The 14,228-nt window shown below is 42.2% G+C and overlaps 1 protein-coding gene across 4 annotated transcripts; it reads right to left on the bottom strand.

Annotated features, from left to right (window-relative positions):
• Nucleotides 1-340: 340 nt before the first annotated feature.
• On the bottom strand, nt 341-13,526 carry srek1 (splicing regulatory glutamine/lysine-rich protein 1). Of its 4 annotated transcripts, none has more exons than XM_012865434.3 (11): nt 13,273-13,526; nt 12,981-13,114; nt 8,436-8,569; nt 8,183-8,329; nt 6,771-6,949; nt 6,557-6,687; nt 6,362-6,476; nt 6,167-6,271; nt 5,813-5,884; nt 5,597-5,711; nt 341-2,916 (listed from the first exon to the last, which is right to left on the bottom strand). In XM_012865434.3, exons 1-11 carry the CDS (start codon nt 13,398-13,400, stop codon nt 2,755-2,757), a joined length of 1,422 nt encoding a protein of 473 aa, XP_012720888.2. In that variant the 5' UTR covers nt 13,401-13,526; the 3' UTR covers nt 341-2,754. The 4 variants fall into 4 exon arrangements, with proteins under 4 accessions (XP_012720888.2, XP_012720894.2, XP_021173768.2 ...); XM_012865440.3 differs by having other exon boundaries at nt 341-2,913; nt 13,273-13,525; XM_021318093.2 differs by lacking the exons at nt 12,981-13,114; nt 13,273-13,526 and adding exons at nt 8,926-9,065; nt 10,617-12,615.
• Nucleotides 13,527-14,228: the final 702 nt, after the last annotated feature.

Below are 14,228 nucleotides of genomic sequence, written 5' to 3'. Positions count from 1 at the left end.
TAGTTCATCCGTGTCACAAATTATCGGCATATATGACTTTACATGTGTAGCTGTTAAAATGTAATATCCGACCAAATATTGGAGCCAAAACGTCCAATATGCTACACACCAATAATGCGATGACTATTGTGATTTATTCTGCGACTCTCGCTAAAAGCTGATAGACATTAAGTTTGAAGCGCATCAACCTTAAAGCATGAATCTCTATAAAAGTTACTGCTTGTCCATAATATGAATATGTTAAAAGCATGGCAGATAAGGTTTTGACCAAATATTACTTTAGTCTCTGTTACACTGTGAGCCAACCAAGCAAAAAAAAAAAACCAAAAAAAAAAACGTCTGAGTGAAAAGTCTCTTTATTGAGAGGTTTTGCAAACAAAACATATTTTAGGTTCCAACTAAAGAATAATATGTACATACATCCAAACATTTCGTAAAATATTTTACTGAACCGTTACATCGAATCCTAAACACAGCATCACTCCTGGAATTCCCCTGGACAAGAAACCATCAAATGTGGAAAATATCAACACATTTAAAAAAAAAAAAAAAGTACATTTTTCACATATTGGCAGATGAGCCTGAAATGATTTCTTTCCAAAATCTTGAAGCTCATTATTTCAGACAGAAGTGGAAGTAAAACGTAAACCATTTAAAATAAGGCTAGAAAAAAAAAAATATCCCTCCAGATCTGTTTGCCGCTGTGGAAATAATGTTTGGACAAGCACGCGTTTAATAATTAGAGCAACACATCAAATCACAGGGTAAAAAGATAAAAGCATCCAATAAATGTTTAGTCTGTTCCGACAGCCCACAATACTTTAATATAACATCTGATTAGTCGTATTTGCAAAACATCCAAATGAGTCAACATCTTATTGGTTTGCTGTACAATTGTAATCTAGGCACTTTTTGACCCCTCTGTGCTTCCGTACCCTTTGCTGACCTGGGACATGTCAGCGTCGTCAGGGCGACACGGTATGAAAGACAGAAAGGATTTGTCTCGCGGCGTTACAGCAGAAGAAGAATGAAACATGGACGTTGCTGTGGCTACTTTTACATAAATGTGAATGAGGCCTACATCTAGAACAAGTAAAAAAAAAAAAAAAAAAAAAACCTGGTGGCGCTGGTGTCTCTGCAGATCTTGTAGGACAACTGAGTCACTATATGGTGCAGAAATCGGGGGCAAGGAAGATGAACAAAAACGATTCACAAACCTCAAAGATCATATCTTCCTTCAACTGTCCACCCAAAAATAAATAAGCTTTTCAGAATCTGCAGAGAAAAAAAACAAAAAAAAAAAAACTGGTTTCTCCCAGTCAAAACGAAGCCCTAACCTGTTTCTAGATTAATGAAGGTTTACTGGAGTTGCTTTCAGACTTCCTTTTATTTTATTTTTTTTGCATTAGAATAATGTTGGATCAAATCATTCTTTAAACATTTAAACCATGAACTTAAGAAAAAAATTAAATGAGATTCAACATTACTGCTGCTGTCAATCCTGTTACTGGGATCCTTTTTTTATTTAGTAGTTTTAAATATTTCAGTAATTTACGGTTTCCTTACAAACCCATAAATATACAGCCGTGGTTCTGGTGAAACTACCCTCTACTGGATCTGGCTAAGACTACATATGAAAAAAGGCCAAACGTAGTCACAACTGATTTGGTGGACGTAATAAAAAGAAACTCACAGAATCGAACCAGTTTTTAATCGTTGCAGATCATTAATAGTTGTGCCACCCATTCCCTCACCTCAACAATTTTTTGCATGAACAGCCTCTCGTGTACCTGCTGGCATTCATTTAGTCTAAATAAATAAGACAGAGGTTAGGACAGTTTGTTTTTTATCACCTATTCAGCAGATCGTTGCTGCACACATGTGGTTTTGAGCGAGGAGCACGGGTCGGTTACTGGTATAAAGAAGCCAAACACCTTTAAAGTAACGCTTTCCAAACCGCTAACACATCCTTTCACTGAGACGTCAGAGAGACTGCTGGACTTTGGAGCGTAGAAATGATGTTCCTGTGCACTGCCAGTCAGCTGGCTGATGGACGACTACCGCGTTTTTATAATACTGTGGAGGGGAAAAAAAGGACCAGTTTGGCTCTTTTTAACCATTTCTGGTAAGGAAAACATTTAAAAGCTAAATGGGCTCTACCTCTCACTTTTACCAGGGTTACACTGTGTCAAAAAACAAAAACAAAAATCAGATCGTGTTTCAGCTTTTCATGAATATCCGTTATTCCATACCAGTACTTTTCAGATTTGAAATTTATTTTGAGGACAGGGTTTACATAATGGAATATGACAAACACTGCCAATAATGAAGTTTACAGTCAAAGACAAAGCCACAGTTAAAATACAGACTTACAAAAAAAGTCTTAATGTGTTCCTTCCCTCTTCAGCTGACTCGGTGCTCCATGTTTCCAACATTTCACGGTAGATCTCAGCAGCTTTGCCACTACAGTTTCCTGTTCCGTGCCCTGACACTGCAGGCTTTCTGCCACGTCACGTCATCCATCTTCACCCGCTTTGAAACAAGCGCTGCAGTTAGGATGACCTGAACGGGCTTTTAGTCTGAGAGGAGTGAGCCTGTGTGGGACACCGTCCTCCAGGCAGGAAAATGAGCTCAACGTCAGAATCCTTTTGGGTTTCCAGGAGTTCATAGTATGAAAAGGAAGAAACTGGTGATGAGGTGTAGGTGAGCGATGACGCGTCTGAGGGACGAAGGGAGACACGAGCAGGCTTCGTTTCACTTGGTTGCATTCCTACCCAGAAACGCGTCCTTGTCGCTGTGAGTCTTGTAGCTGCCGTTGTGCTGGGCGCACGGTGATGATGTCACGTGTTCACTCGGACTGACCGAGCCGTCTCGGTCGCTATTATACGCCTCCTTTTTTCCCCTTTTGTAGTCCTGCTGAGTGAAAGGGAGCCAGGGGTTACAACGTAAAATCAATACTTATTGCTGTTGATATTAATGCAAAACAGTTTGTCTGGTCAGAGAAATAAACACTTCCTCCTAGAGCAGGGGTGTCAAACTCATTTTGGTTGAGGGGCTGCATACAGCTTAATCTGATCTCAATTAAATTAATTTCACTTTTACACAATATATTATGAATAACCTCAGCGTTTTTAAGAAAAGTATGTGCAATTTCAACAATACTTTTACTCAGTTAAACATTTACTTGTGCATTATGCATAAGAAGTGATCACAGTGATTGTACAATGTTGAAAAACATTTATTCACATTTTTTGGAACTTAAAAACACCGTCCTGCACGACAAAATACATCAAACAGATAAAAACTAAGAAATTATTTAAATTTTTCCACACCTGAAGCTTAATCTACTAATTAAAACACAGCGCCCCTCGTGGACAATAAAGGAACTGCAGATTTTCAATTAAAAGAAGTACATGTTTTTTTTTTCAATAATTTTTTTTTATCATTCTCTTCCTTTTATCTCCTCTTTCTTTCACCTTTTGTTTTTTTCTTCTTGTTCTTCCTTTTCTCTCCTACTTTCCCATTGTAGTGTCCATATCATTTGAGATAGTCCCCCGCATGAATCATAATAAAACTATTCACATTCATAAATCAAGCGGATACAGTACTGCTCCACTTGTGAAAGTCAAATCTGATGAGCTCTTCTAAATAGTTGGGTGGGCCGGATCCGGCCCGCGGGCCGTATGTTTGACACCCCTGTCCTAGAGTTTAATATGACCAGTAGGGCTGGGAATTATCTAGGAGGAGCCGATTCGATACCATTCTCGATACAATACGATTCTAGATACATATCTCAGCATGATGTGACACCAGTATCGATATTTATTACTTTCAAATTAATGCCTAAAGTCATTCAATCAACAAAATGTATTACAAAAACCAAAAATGTTCCTAAACGTGTAATTTTAGGGATGAAGGCACTATTAAAATCCTGTCGGCCATTCCGCAAATTCGTCTCACTTGCACTTCCTCGCTGTGGACAGTAATGGCGCTGTAATAACGCCCCCTATAGGTTGACAAATATATCGATATTGAAAGCCAGAATATCGTCATTGCATCGCATTTAAAAACATCGATATTAATCTTTGGTCATTAGGGCTGCGCATAAAAATCGATACAGAGTGAATGAGACGGGCCACGGCGAGGCCAGTTTTACATGAATGTTCTGAAAGAGTAACGGATAAGTTATGTAATGGATAAAGCGGGTCAAAATAAGGTTTCTAGAGAGAAAGCTCAGTGGAAGAGTCGGCTCTGTGCTTTAAACAGACAAAAGCGTTGTTCTGACCCTGAAGGATGGCTGAATATGCGGCCAGGCTTCTGATGGCTACAAAACGCGCGTGGTCAGGGTCCAGCTTTCTACGGGACATCACTGGCCTTATTTAGACACATCTGAGAATGCTTAATGTCTGCAGAGGTACTTCCTGTATTAACAACATAGCTTGTAAATGTAGTACAGTTCAAATATATTGTTAACTGCTTGGGAAAGAAGAAAATAGCCGTAGCGAGGAACAGATGCTGTTCTGCGTTTGGTGTGGAGGCATGTTTAGGATCATTTCAGCCAAAAACGGCATCAGGTTTGACAGAGTTTGACGCAAACGGCTCCGTTTCCTTCAAAAAGAGAAGAAAAATGTAGCTTTGTCACACTTCAAACAAAAAAAAAAAAAGGAGAGAAAAAAAAGTGTGAAGTGTTTGTCTTGCAGACTTCTGCTTGTTGCAGTCATGCAGAGTTCTGCAGGTTTCTGTGGACATCTTCTCAGCTGTCAGAGCAGTAAATGTTCAGATTGCTCTCATCAGATTAGATGATGGAGAAAGATAACCAGAAAAGGTGTCATCATTTTTTCTCTCAAAGCTATCACTTGGGTGGATCTCTTCTCTACCGTAAGCTAAAAGTGGGTTGTTTTGTTCTCATCTGCAACGACCTTAAGAGGAGTGGAAATATTTGCTGCAGAAACCAGATTAGCTGAATGTTGGAGAGGTGGGGGGTCAGGACCATCTGTGGTGGTCCACACTAATGCCGCTCTGCATCAGGGACGCCTCATCTAGTCATAACGATGTGAAAGAAGCAGGAATGGGCCTGTTGCTGGTTTAAATGCTGTCAAACACTCAGCGTGGTGCTGATGTTTGGATCGGAGCTTTTACTTTGCTTTACAGTCGCTACGTTTGAGTCTGAGACACTTTCAAGTCTTTTACAGAAACAAAAAGATCACTAAAACCAGAAAGTGGTGCAATGAGAGTGTGCACTCATTGGGTTGAATAGAAATCAGGTCGAGGTTAGGGTTACATGGGTTTATGCATAAAATCGTGTAATTCCTTCTTTGTCTCTGGGATTAAAAGCTATTCTATCCATGAACCAGCAGCACATTTTTCTCTTTTGTTTTTGTTAACGTGTTTAGAAAGGGTAAAAAAATCTAGTTAGTTAAATTTGAATTGACAGATAAGACTTAAATTAAAACTGAACTGAATTTAGTAAACCTAAATCTTGCGTTTAGGTTTATTATCTTACTGAACCTGGTTCAACATGTGATTTTTTTTCTCCATTCATACTGTGGGATTTGTTGACAGGAGTGCTGAGAGACAAAAGACTAAGCCTGTTCACCTTTGTTGTCTTGGACTTGCTCTGTATCCGGTCCTCGTCTTTGCGACTCCTCTTCCTGGACGTGGATCGCTCCTTTCTGTCTCTGCTGCGCTCCCTCCTCTTCTCCCTTTTACTTCTAAAAGGAGACCAACGGACACACCAGACTATTAGACACCGAGCATGAGGGGAAATGTGGAGCAGCAGGCGCACTGGGGGCCTGAAAGGTGATGGACTTGCCGTTTTGGTGAAGGCGATCTTGGTTTCCGTCGAGGGCTTTTGGACCGATCTCTGCTCCTCCTCTTGTGGCCCCTAATGAAAAAAAAATAGACGATAATATATCTACCATATTATGAATCCCTATAAAAAAAACTGCTCCCGTTTGCTTTGTAACCATGGTTCAATATTTATATTTAATTATGTCATCGTTACATTAAAACAGGGAAGAGGGCGACCCCTACTGCTGAATGAAGGAACAACAGAATGATCAAAATGAGTTGAATTAAGAAAATGAGACATCCACTCCGGTCTGAAATGAGTTATTGTCCAGCTTTTAGATTTAAAAAGTGAGAAGGTTTGTAAAGGTGTCCACACCTGGACCGACTCCTGGCGTGCCTCCTGTCTCTGGAACGAGAGCGCCTCTTGTGACCGCTCCTTGAAGCGTGGGAGTCAGCGCCAGGCCAGGACCTTTGAGCCGGTCTGCTCCACCAGCAGGGGACAAAAAAAAAAGCAAGACGTCACCAACTGAGCATCGCGGTAGCAGCGTCGTGTCAGAGTCTCTCTGAGCACCTGTGTTTGGAGCGGGACCTTTTCCTGCGTGATCTGGAGGGGGAGCGGGAGCGCGTGCGGGAGCGGGAGCGCCGTGACCTCTGAGAGCGGCTGGAGGAGCGCTTTTTGGACTCGGCTAGAGGACAAGCAGATCTCTCGGTAAGGACGGGGAAACAACTCCGGCAGAGTTACAGAGCATAAATCCAGACATCCTACCCGGCTCTATGGCAGCAGCGATGGTGGACTGGGCCTCCCTCACCCTCTTCATCACATTCTCCAGCTCCTTGGCGGCAGCCTGTGGCGTCAGCTCCGGCGGCTTTACGATGGCGTTGTTGGAATGATTGACCCTGAAACAGACGTCACCACTCAACTTAAACAAAACAGCATACACACACACAGGCGTTTCACAGGAGAGGGCCTGAGGACGCACTTGAGGGGCCGATCTCCAAACATGACGCCGTTTAGAGTCAGCGCTCTGGCCACGGACTCCTGCTCCACGAACTCCACGAAGGCGAAGCGCGTCGGCTGAGTCTCGTCTCCGGCCATCCGGACAAACTTCACGTCTCCCACCTGCTTAAAGAACTCCAGCAGCTGCTCTGCGGTGGTTGTCTGGGGCAAAAAAAATTAAAATCTATATCATATATCCACCTATAAACAAATGAAATGCTTTTACATCATGAGAACTGAAGCTGTGCTGAGCAGAAAATAGGGATTTCACTGATGTAGGTAAATCAACACTTCTTAACCTTCGTTTAGGTTGTTAAAAAGAGAAGATCTCAGGATGGTAGTCAGCCATCTGCAGGACATAAAAGTATTACCACAGCTCCATGCTGGCAGCACCACTGCATCGTAGCGAGGAGCATCTGCTCAGGGTGACGTGCACGGATAGTTTATAGTGAAACCCAAGAAGGCCAAGAGATTCAGCTCTGGTCCGCCCTGCCCACAACATCAGGCTTCATTCATACTTTTGATAAACTTCAACAAGTTAAAGTTCAGCTCTCACACCACCCCACAGCTGTCTGCCGCTCTATAGCGAGATTAAACTACACCAAGGCGGACTCAGCTTAATAGTCGACTTCTGAAGACCCTTGGGTACACTGGATTTTATTTAGGGGTACCGGAGTAAAGAAAGCTGAACACGTTAGCAGCTTTGAGCTACTTTGAGTTGGTAGAAAATCCCAGTAAAGTACAGTGAGGTTTGTGGTGGTAACATTTTCAACACTGCAAACACGGAACTAAAAATAAGAAAAAAAAAATCTTAAAATTAGTGTATCTGTCCTTGATCTGAGCAGGTAAATAAGATGATCTGCCAATAGAATAAGATTTTTGCCCTTAAAATAGGAACAACTCATCTCCATCATCTTATTTCAAGTGCAGGATGTCTAATTATCTTAATTTAGGGGTCAAAATACTCACTCCATTGGCAAATGATCTTATTTACCTGCTCAAATCAAGGACAAAAACACTGTTCAAGAACATTTAGCTTATTTTTAGATCCGTTTTTGCAGTGAAAAGACATAGCTGTAAGTACGTAGTAGCTAGGAAATGGTATATCCTCACGTATTCAACAGTGAAAAGACCACAGAGGACCAGATGTGGCTAATTGTATGTAAAATGCAGTCAGAATGAATACGTGCTGGTTGTTTTATATTAAAGGTCTTAACTCATGATCACATGTGAGTCTATGCAGCTTGATGCAGATTGTTGTGCATGTATGAAGCGAAGCTGAACCACCAGAGCACTCAGGACTGAATACCAGTCTGCTCCGCGCTACTAGGACGGGAACAGGAGAGTAAGCCCAAGAAGTGGAAAATTCATCTTTAAACTTATATTTAACCATACCTGCGAGTTCAGGTTTCCAACATAAACCGTCCTCCGAATCTCGTCGATCTTGGAGGGGTCGACATTTCCGACGAGGGGAGGCTGGGAGAGCGCAGACGCCGTGGGGTCGAGCACCGCTGTGATCCGACTCACTAAAGGGAGGCTCAGCTGTAGGTGGAAGCCACACAGACAGAGGTTAGATTTGACCTGTGCATGATTTTTGGGGGGCCGGGGGGGGTGATAGGGGGGGCACACCAAATGAAAGAGGACTCACGTTCTGAAGCGGACTCATGCTCTGAAGAGGAGCCGGAGCGGGAATCGGCAGCAGTCCTCCGCCTGGAATCAGACTGGGCACCGGGGCGGCAGGCGCCAGCAGCGACAGAGCCTTGGCCTCCTCTGGGATTTTCCCTGCAGGACAAGCCGGATGTTAGGGAAGGCAGGGGAGGCGCGCTTCTCTCTGTCTCCTCTAAGTCTGCACATTTATCCCACTGTATTCCAGAGAGAAAGAGAGCATACACTTCCCCATTCAGCCTAAAAAGTCATCTACTCATGGCGTACTGGACACCCAACATCCTTACTGGGACTTCACTAAACTACTCTCCTCAGTCACTATGCTGCATTAACATAAAGTGCAAAGGAATAGCTTTTTATTCAAAAAAAGAAAAAAGGGCACTGCTCATTTGTTTTGCTGCTTTCTTTTCGTAAAGGTCATTTAAAGAACAAACAATGCAGAGAATGAGTCAACACTTTGATGTATGGGTCACCTGTACTGGAAACATATTGGTCATGAACCATACGATATCAAGCATGGGCGCTTGCTTTTCCGCGTGGGGTAGGGGGGGGGCGATCGTTTTCGCAGTGTTGGAAAGGTGTGCAACACAAGACAACCCCAATGGCTGCATCACTAATAGCACACAGAACATCAGATACAGAAAAGAACAACAATTTTAAGAACTTTGGAAATGCTAGAGATAAAAAACAAAAACAAAAAAACCCAAAAAAAACAACCAATTAGGAATTGTGCTCATGCCACTGTGGATAACAATAATAACCTTCCTTGCAGAGCAGGACGATAAAACAGACGCAGTGCCTTGCAAAACCATTCGCAGCGCTTCCACTTCTCCACATTTTTGTCCCGTCACAAACTCAGATCATTTCTACTGGGACTGTCTGTGACTGGCCAACATAAAGCTAAAGGATGATATAGATGTGGCTGGATGGAAAATGGTTTGATTGCATTTTAGTTCAGCTAGTTGCCATCAGAAGCTCGTCTAATTAGTAAATCTAGTATAAATACAGCCGTTATTTGAAGGTCTCTGAGAAGATTAATGAGGAGAAAGCATCTATAGGACCAGGGAATTAGTCAGACGGGTGTTGTTAAAGTTTTGGAGAGGTTTATACTTGAGGTTTGGTTAAAAATCAATATTAAATCCTGGAACATCTCCCTGAGCTCAGTTTAATCCAGTGGTTCTCAAATGTTTTCTGTTGCCCCCCCCTTTTAATTCTGGGTAATCCCAGAATTAAAAGGGATTCTGGGATTACCCAGAATCCCTTTTAAAATGTATAACATATATGTGCCACACTTTTAAGTTTATAACAGTAACATTATTTTTTATATATATATATATATATATATATATATATATATATATATATATATATATATATATATATAGAGAGAGAGAGAGAGAGAGAGAGAGAGAGAGAGAGATAGATATTAGCTCAACTCATACTTGCAGTCAACTTTTAACTAGATATGAACCTCATATGGCAAAATATTTAAATAAATAACTAATAATAAATATTAAAGTTCCGTTACATTAAGTTTTGTACTTTTCAGGAGTCTATTAAAGGTACGCATCATACTACTGTCCGCAGATACAGACCAAACAGCAGGGGGTGCTGTTGTCACATTTAGAAGGCCTGTTTTCTGGACAAAAAAAAAGGCAACACTTTTGTTAACGGTCACCTTCTGGCAGATAAAAAGAAGAAATCTCCCTAAAAGCTAAACCCAGAGCTACAACCTGACTGTTTGTGTTGGCCTGGCGCACACGATCCCAACAAATACGGTGAAGCCCCTGGTTGCAAACGAGACAGAAATCAGAAAAAAAAAAAGAGAGTCGGAACAATGTTGCGAGGCACTGCCCAATTTTGCCTAGAGCTAGAAGGAACTGAGCATACAGGGGGACAGGCAACCATCTTTGTCAGGCAAAACATGAACAGAGCAATGTATCAATGCATGTATAACAAAGAGAGCATGACGCTACACTGATCAGTTCTGTGTCATTACTAAACATTCACATCAGAGCGGTGCTGAGGTAATGGCAGGTAGAAGAAGAAGAAGCACTAAACGTTGCCTTTTAGTTCAGTGTGGAGTAGATCAGTAAGTGCACATGATTCAAAAGATAAATAGATTTATATATATATATATGTATGACTTATTCCTGGGGCTCACTTTTTCCACCAAGACTAGCCCTTCACTACGTCAACAGACGTAGGAGACAAGAGAACAAAAGAGTTAGTGATCCTCATAGCATCTTTAGCGTGGCACATATCCCACCGCTGTGCCGGAGCAACCTGGACTCAATTCAATCACACACAAGCTCCAGCTGTAGCGGAGAGAGAGAGGGGAGTGGGGGGGTTGGACAATAATCAAAATAACAAACAAAAAATAACAAATATAAAACACAACCTGCAGTTTCTAGATAGAGACAGTAGAGAGTGGACAACATGGGATAGTATGAAAAGGAAACAAACCGAAAACAAAACAAAAAAAAAAAAAAATAAAAATAAAAAAAAAAAAGAGACAAGGTGTCCATCTCGGAAGGTTCTGCGGGCTATTCTCCGGGTCACATCCCCCCCCTTGAAGGCTGCGTTGGCCCGATCGGGGATAGTGGCTTGGAAAACAATGCCTGACTCAGGCTAGTGTAGTGTAACAGCTGGGCCAGTCTAGTCATCTGATATGCACACATAATCACACAGAAAAAAAACATACAAAACCAAATTAATAAACTCAGTAGCCATCCAGCACCAAGTCACGTGGACACAATGCATCAGGTTAGAAGTGTAATCATTGAGAGTGTACACAGGGGTGCCAAAAAAAAAGGAGGAGGAGGAGGTGGGAGTTTAACGGAAAAAGAGCACCAAAAAAAAAGAAAAACAGAAATAAAAAAGTGGAAAAGACCGAGTTTATTCTTTAGCAATGGATTTGGTGACATTTTTTTTTTTTTTTTTTTTTTTAGATAAACAAGCTGCAATTCCACTCGGTCAGTCCAGCGTTCGTGGTAAGGTTGCCAGAACCAGTGCGACACCAAACAGGACCCCAAGTGGGTGCTTGGAGGCGTTGGCCATAGCTAGACCCATCACCCGTGTCAGATACTGACCAACAATTAAATCCAATCTAGGCATGGGCCTGTTTCTGCTATGGAGGCAGACCAAAGGGTTAAAAACCTGAAACGTTACCGCGCGCTGCCCCCTGTGCTTTAAAAACCTAATTAGAGACGCGCCGCTCACTTGGTCTTGATCGCCTCTGATCCGCTGTCGACGGGTTAAATACTAAAATAAATGTGATCCTCTCCCCGTTTATTAAACTCGTTAATAACTTCCATGATTTTTTCTTCTATAAACGCATCAGCCAACAGTGTGCACCTTTATCCTTTGTTTGGTTTATTAAAAATCTAAAAGGGTAATTAAACTATTTTGTGAATGATTTTTTTTTTTTTTTTACGTTTTTAGAAGCAGGAGCTCCTAAAAAAAGGGGGTTATTTTCTTACAGGATTAACGATACGGTATTAATGCCCAACAACCCACAGCTTATGTCCGAACCAAGCTCCCATTGCATTTCTGATTGGTGCATGTCTACGTTTAATAAGATGTGAGAGAAAGAGCGGGTGGGGCCGCTCTTTCTCTTCGTCTCTATAACCCAGAGAGGACAGCAGCACGTCTATGGAGCTAAACCGGTGACAGCTTGTAGAGATACTGAAAAAAGATTAGTGAAATCAAACGTTGAAAAGCCAAACATTGTCAGAAAGTAGAAACTTATGATGCTTTTCTCATTTCATGCCCCCAGTATCACCGCAGAGTTCCTTCAGCTACGTTTTCACTAAAAACTGGCACATTTTTGCCGTCAGGGCTAAATTGAAGGCTCCTTCTTGGGCCTACTCCTCATCATCTTCTACCTGCAGTGAACTTATGGAAAGGTCCGGTCAAGTACCGCTGCTCGACCTAAAGAAAGGCTATTATTTTAATTTATATTATGCTCATTAGCTTAGATAGCTAATGATTATAGTGACGTGTAGCTGAAGGAACTCTGCACTGACACTGAAAACATCGCTAGTTGAAAAAAAGCTGCAGCATAAAATCATAAATCTTTACTTAATTTTTTAATGCTAAATCTCTTTTTTCATGTCATTGCAAGCCCACTGGTTTAGCTCCATACACGCCCCCCCTCCCCTCCCTATTGCTGAACTGCCAGTCAGCTGGCAGAAAGAAGGCGGCTACAGTTTCCCTCCCAACGAGAGAAAAACGTGTTACATTTTTAGCACGTGTTTGGGATCTATTTTTATTTAGATCTAGCTTTAAAAATAATAATCCTGATTTTTTTTTTTTTTTACACTAAATCAGAAGCAATATAGGAAAACAGCTTTCGACCTATATTTTGCATGAATAGGTTTGCATACCGGCCCATGCCTGCTCTAAGCTATCGCACACCAGCCGTGCTCGTTTCCCCGGCAGGATAAACACAGAAATGAAGGCCAGACAGAGAAGACGTCCACAGCTTTTTATTGTGACGGGTCTAAAACGAGCAGCTGGCACTCACCTTCTGCGCAGGGCACCACTATCAGAGCTCTGTCTATAAACACAGTGTTGGTGAGATGCTGCGCCACCCCAACACTTGAGGGGTCTCGGTACTTTATGTAACACACTTTGGAGGAGAACGACAGAGGGGTGTTGCTGTGTGGGAGGAACAGGGAGAGCAAAAGGAAAGGTTCATTATTAAAAACAAAACACGTTCGGGAGAGCTACGTATAATAAATGCTTGTGTAGGCCCTGACAAGGCCGCAGCTCCGCGGCCTTGCCCAGCTAGCTCAGACCGGAAAAGCGGCTCTTACTCGGGGGGATAGAGACGTAGCTCCTCGATGTCTCCCAGGAAGCCGAACAGAGTGCGCATCTGCTCGCTGCTCACAGCCGACGACAGGTTGGTGACCTGGACCACCGCAGTCCCCGGTATTCCGCTCATTGTGCACACGGATAACGCGCTTCGTCTTATAGATTTCAAACTATGCTGTGTGTGAGTGTGTACTGTATTTTTATTTCTCAGTTACCCTTGTCGGCGCCAGAGGGCGGTGCGGCAGGTTTTGCTCTTCTTCTTAGCGAGCAGCGTCTAGGAGTCAGCTCTGAGCACCACAGCGCCCCCTAAAGGAAGAGACGACTATCGTCCCACAAAGGGGCCCATTTGGAAGTGACGGTGGAGAAAAGGGGGACGTGTAACACCCTGGGTTTCCCTTTCACTGTTTATTTTCTGGTATATGGTTATTATCTATGTTCAACTGTATTTCTACATGTCTTTGATTGCGTTACTGTTCATAAGGTTTCTGTGTGCAACATAAACCTGCCGAGGAGAGGGTTACAGATGGAAATTAGCCCAAGGCTGGCGTATTTACTATTTTTTAAATGTTCATTAATTTGCATTCTCTTAAATGTTTAAAACAGTTCCACATTAACAGTAAAGAAACGGAAAAGTATTTTAAAGACGACTTTTCATCTGAATTTATTTTACTTTTCAGCAAATAATTTTTATCTAAACTCACTTAAATAAAATACACTAAAAGCTGACAATGAATCTAATTTAAATGTCCATTTGAAAGCTAATCACATGTTGTCCAGGATATCCTCTTGGCAGACACCTTGAGAAGGAACTGGTTCGCAGGGAGAACGAGGAGCGAATCATAGAGAAGATTCAGCTGGCTGAGGTACTACAGAAGACGCTCAAGCCACCTCCTGAGACGCAGCAGCTGATGATGGTTATGAGAAACAGGTGTGTGGAAACAGTGGTGCCACCAGAGGG

Source organism: Fundulus heteroclitus, chromosome 8 (genome assembly GCF_011125445.2).
Source record: "Fundulus heteroclitus isolate FHET01 chromosome 8, MU-UCD_Fhet_4.1, whole genome shotgun sequence".
Classification (NCBI taxonomy): Eukaryota; Metazoa; Chordata; class Actinopteri; order Cyprinodontiformes; family Fundulidae; genus Fundulus; species Fundulus heteroclitus.
The sequence above is the reverse complement of the archived record's forward strand: the minus strand, read 5'-3'. Positions and strand labels throughout refer to the sequence as shown.

What these genes read in the sequence shown, in the direction of transcription:
- srek1 (XM_012865434.3), bottom strand. Translation starts at nt 13,400, where the DNA reads ATGAGCGGAATACCGGGGACTGCGGTGGTCCAGGTCACCAACCTGTCG. An exon ending in CTACGTCTCTATCCCCCCGA is followed by an intron (nt 13,115 to 13,272) that starts GTAAGAGCCGCT and finishes CCTCCCACACAG; the next exon opens with CAACACCCCTCTGTCGTTCT. An exon ending in TTTGGAGATCGGCCCCTCAA is followed by an intron (nt 6,688 to 6,770) that starts GTGCGTCCTCAG and finishes CGTCTGTTTCAG; the next exon opens with GGTCAATCATTCCAACAACG.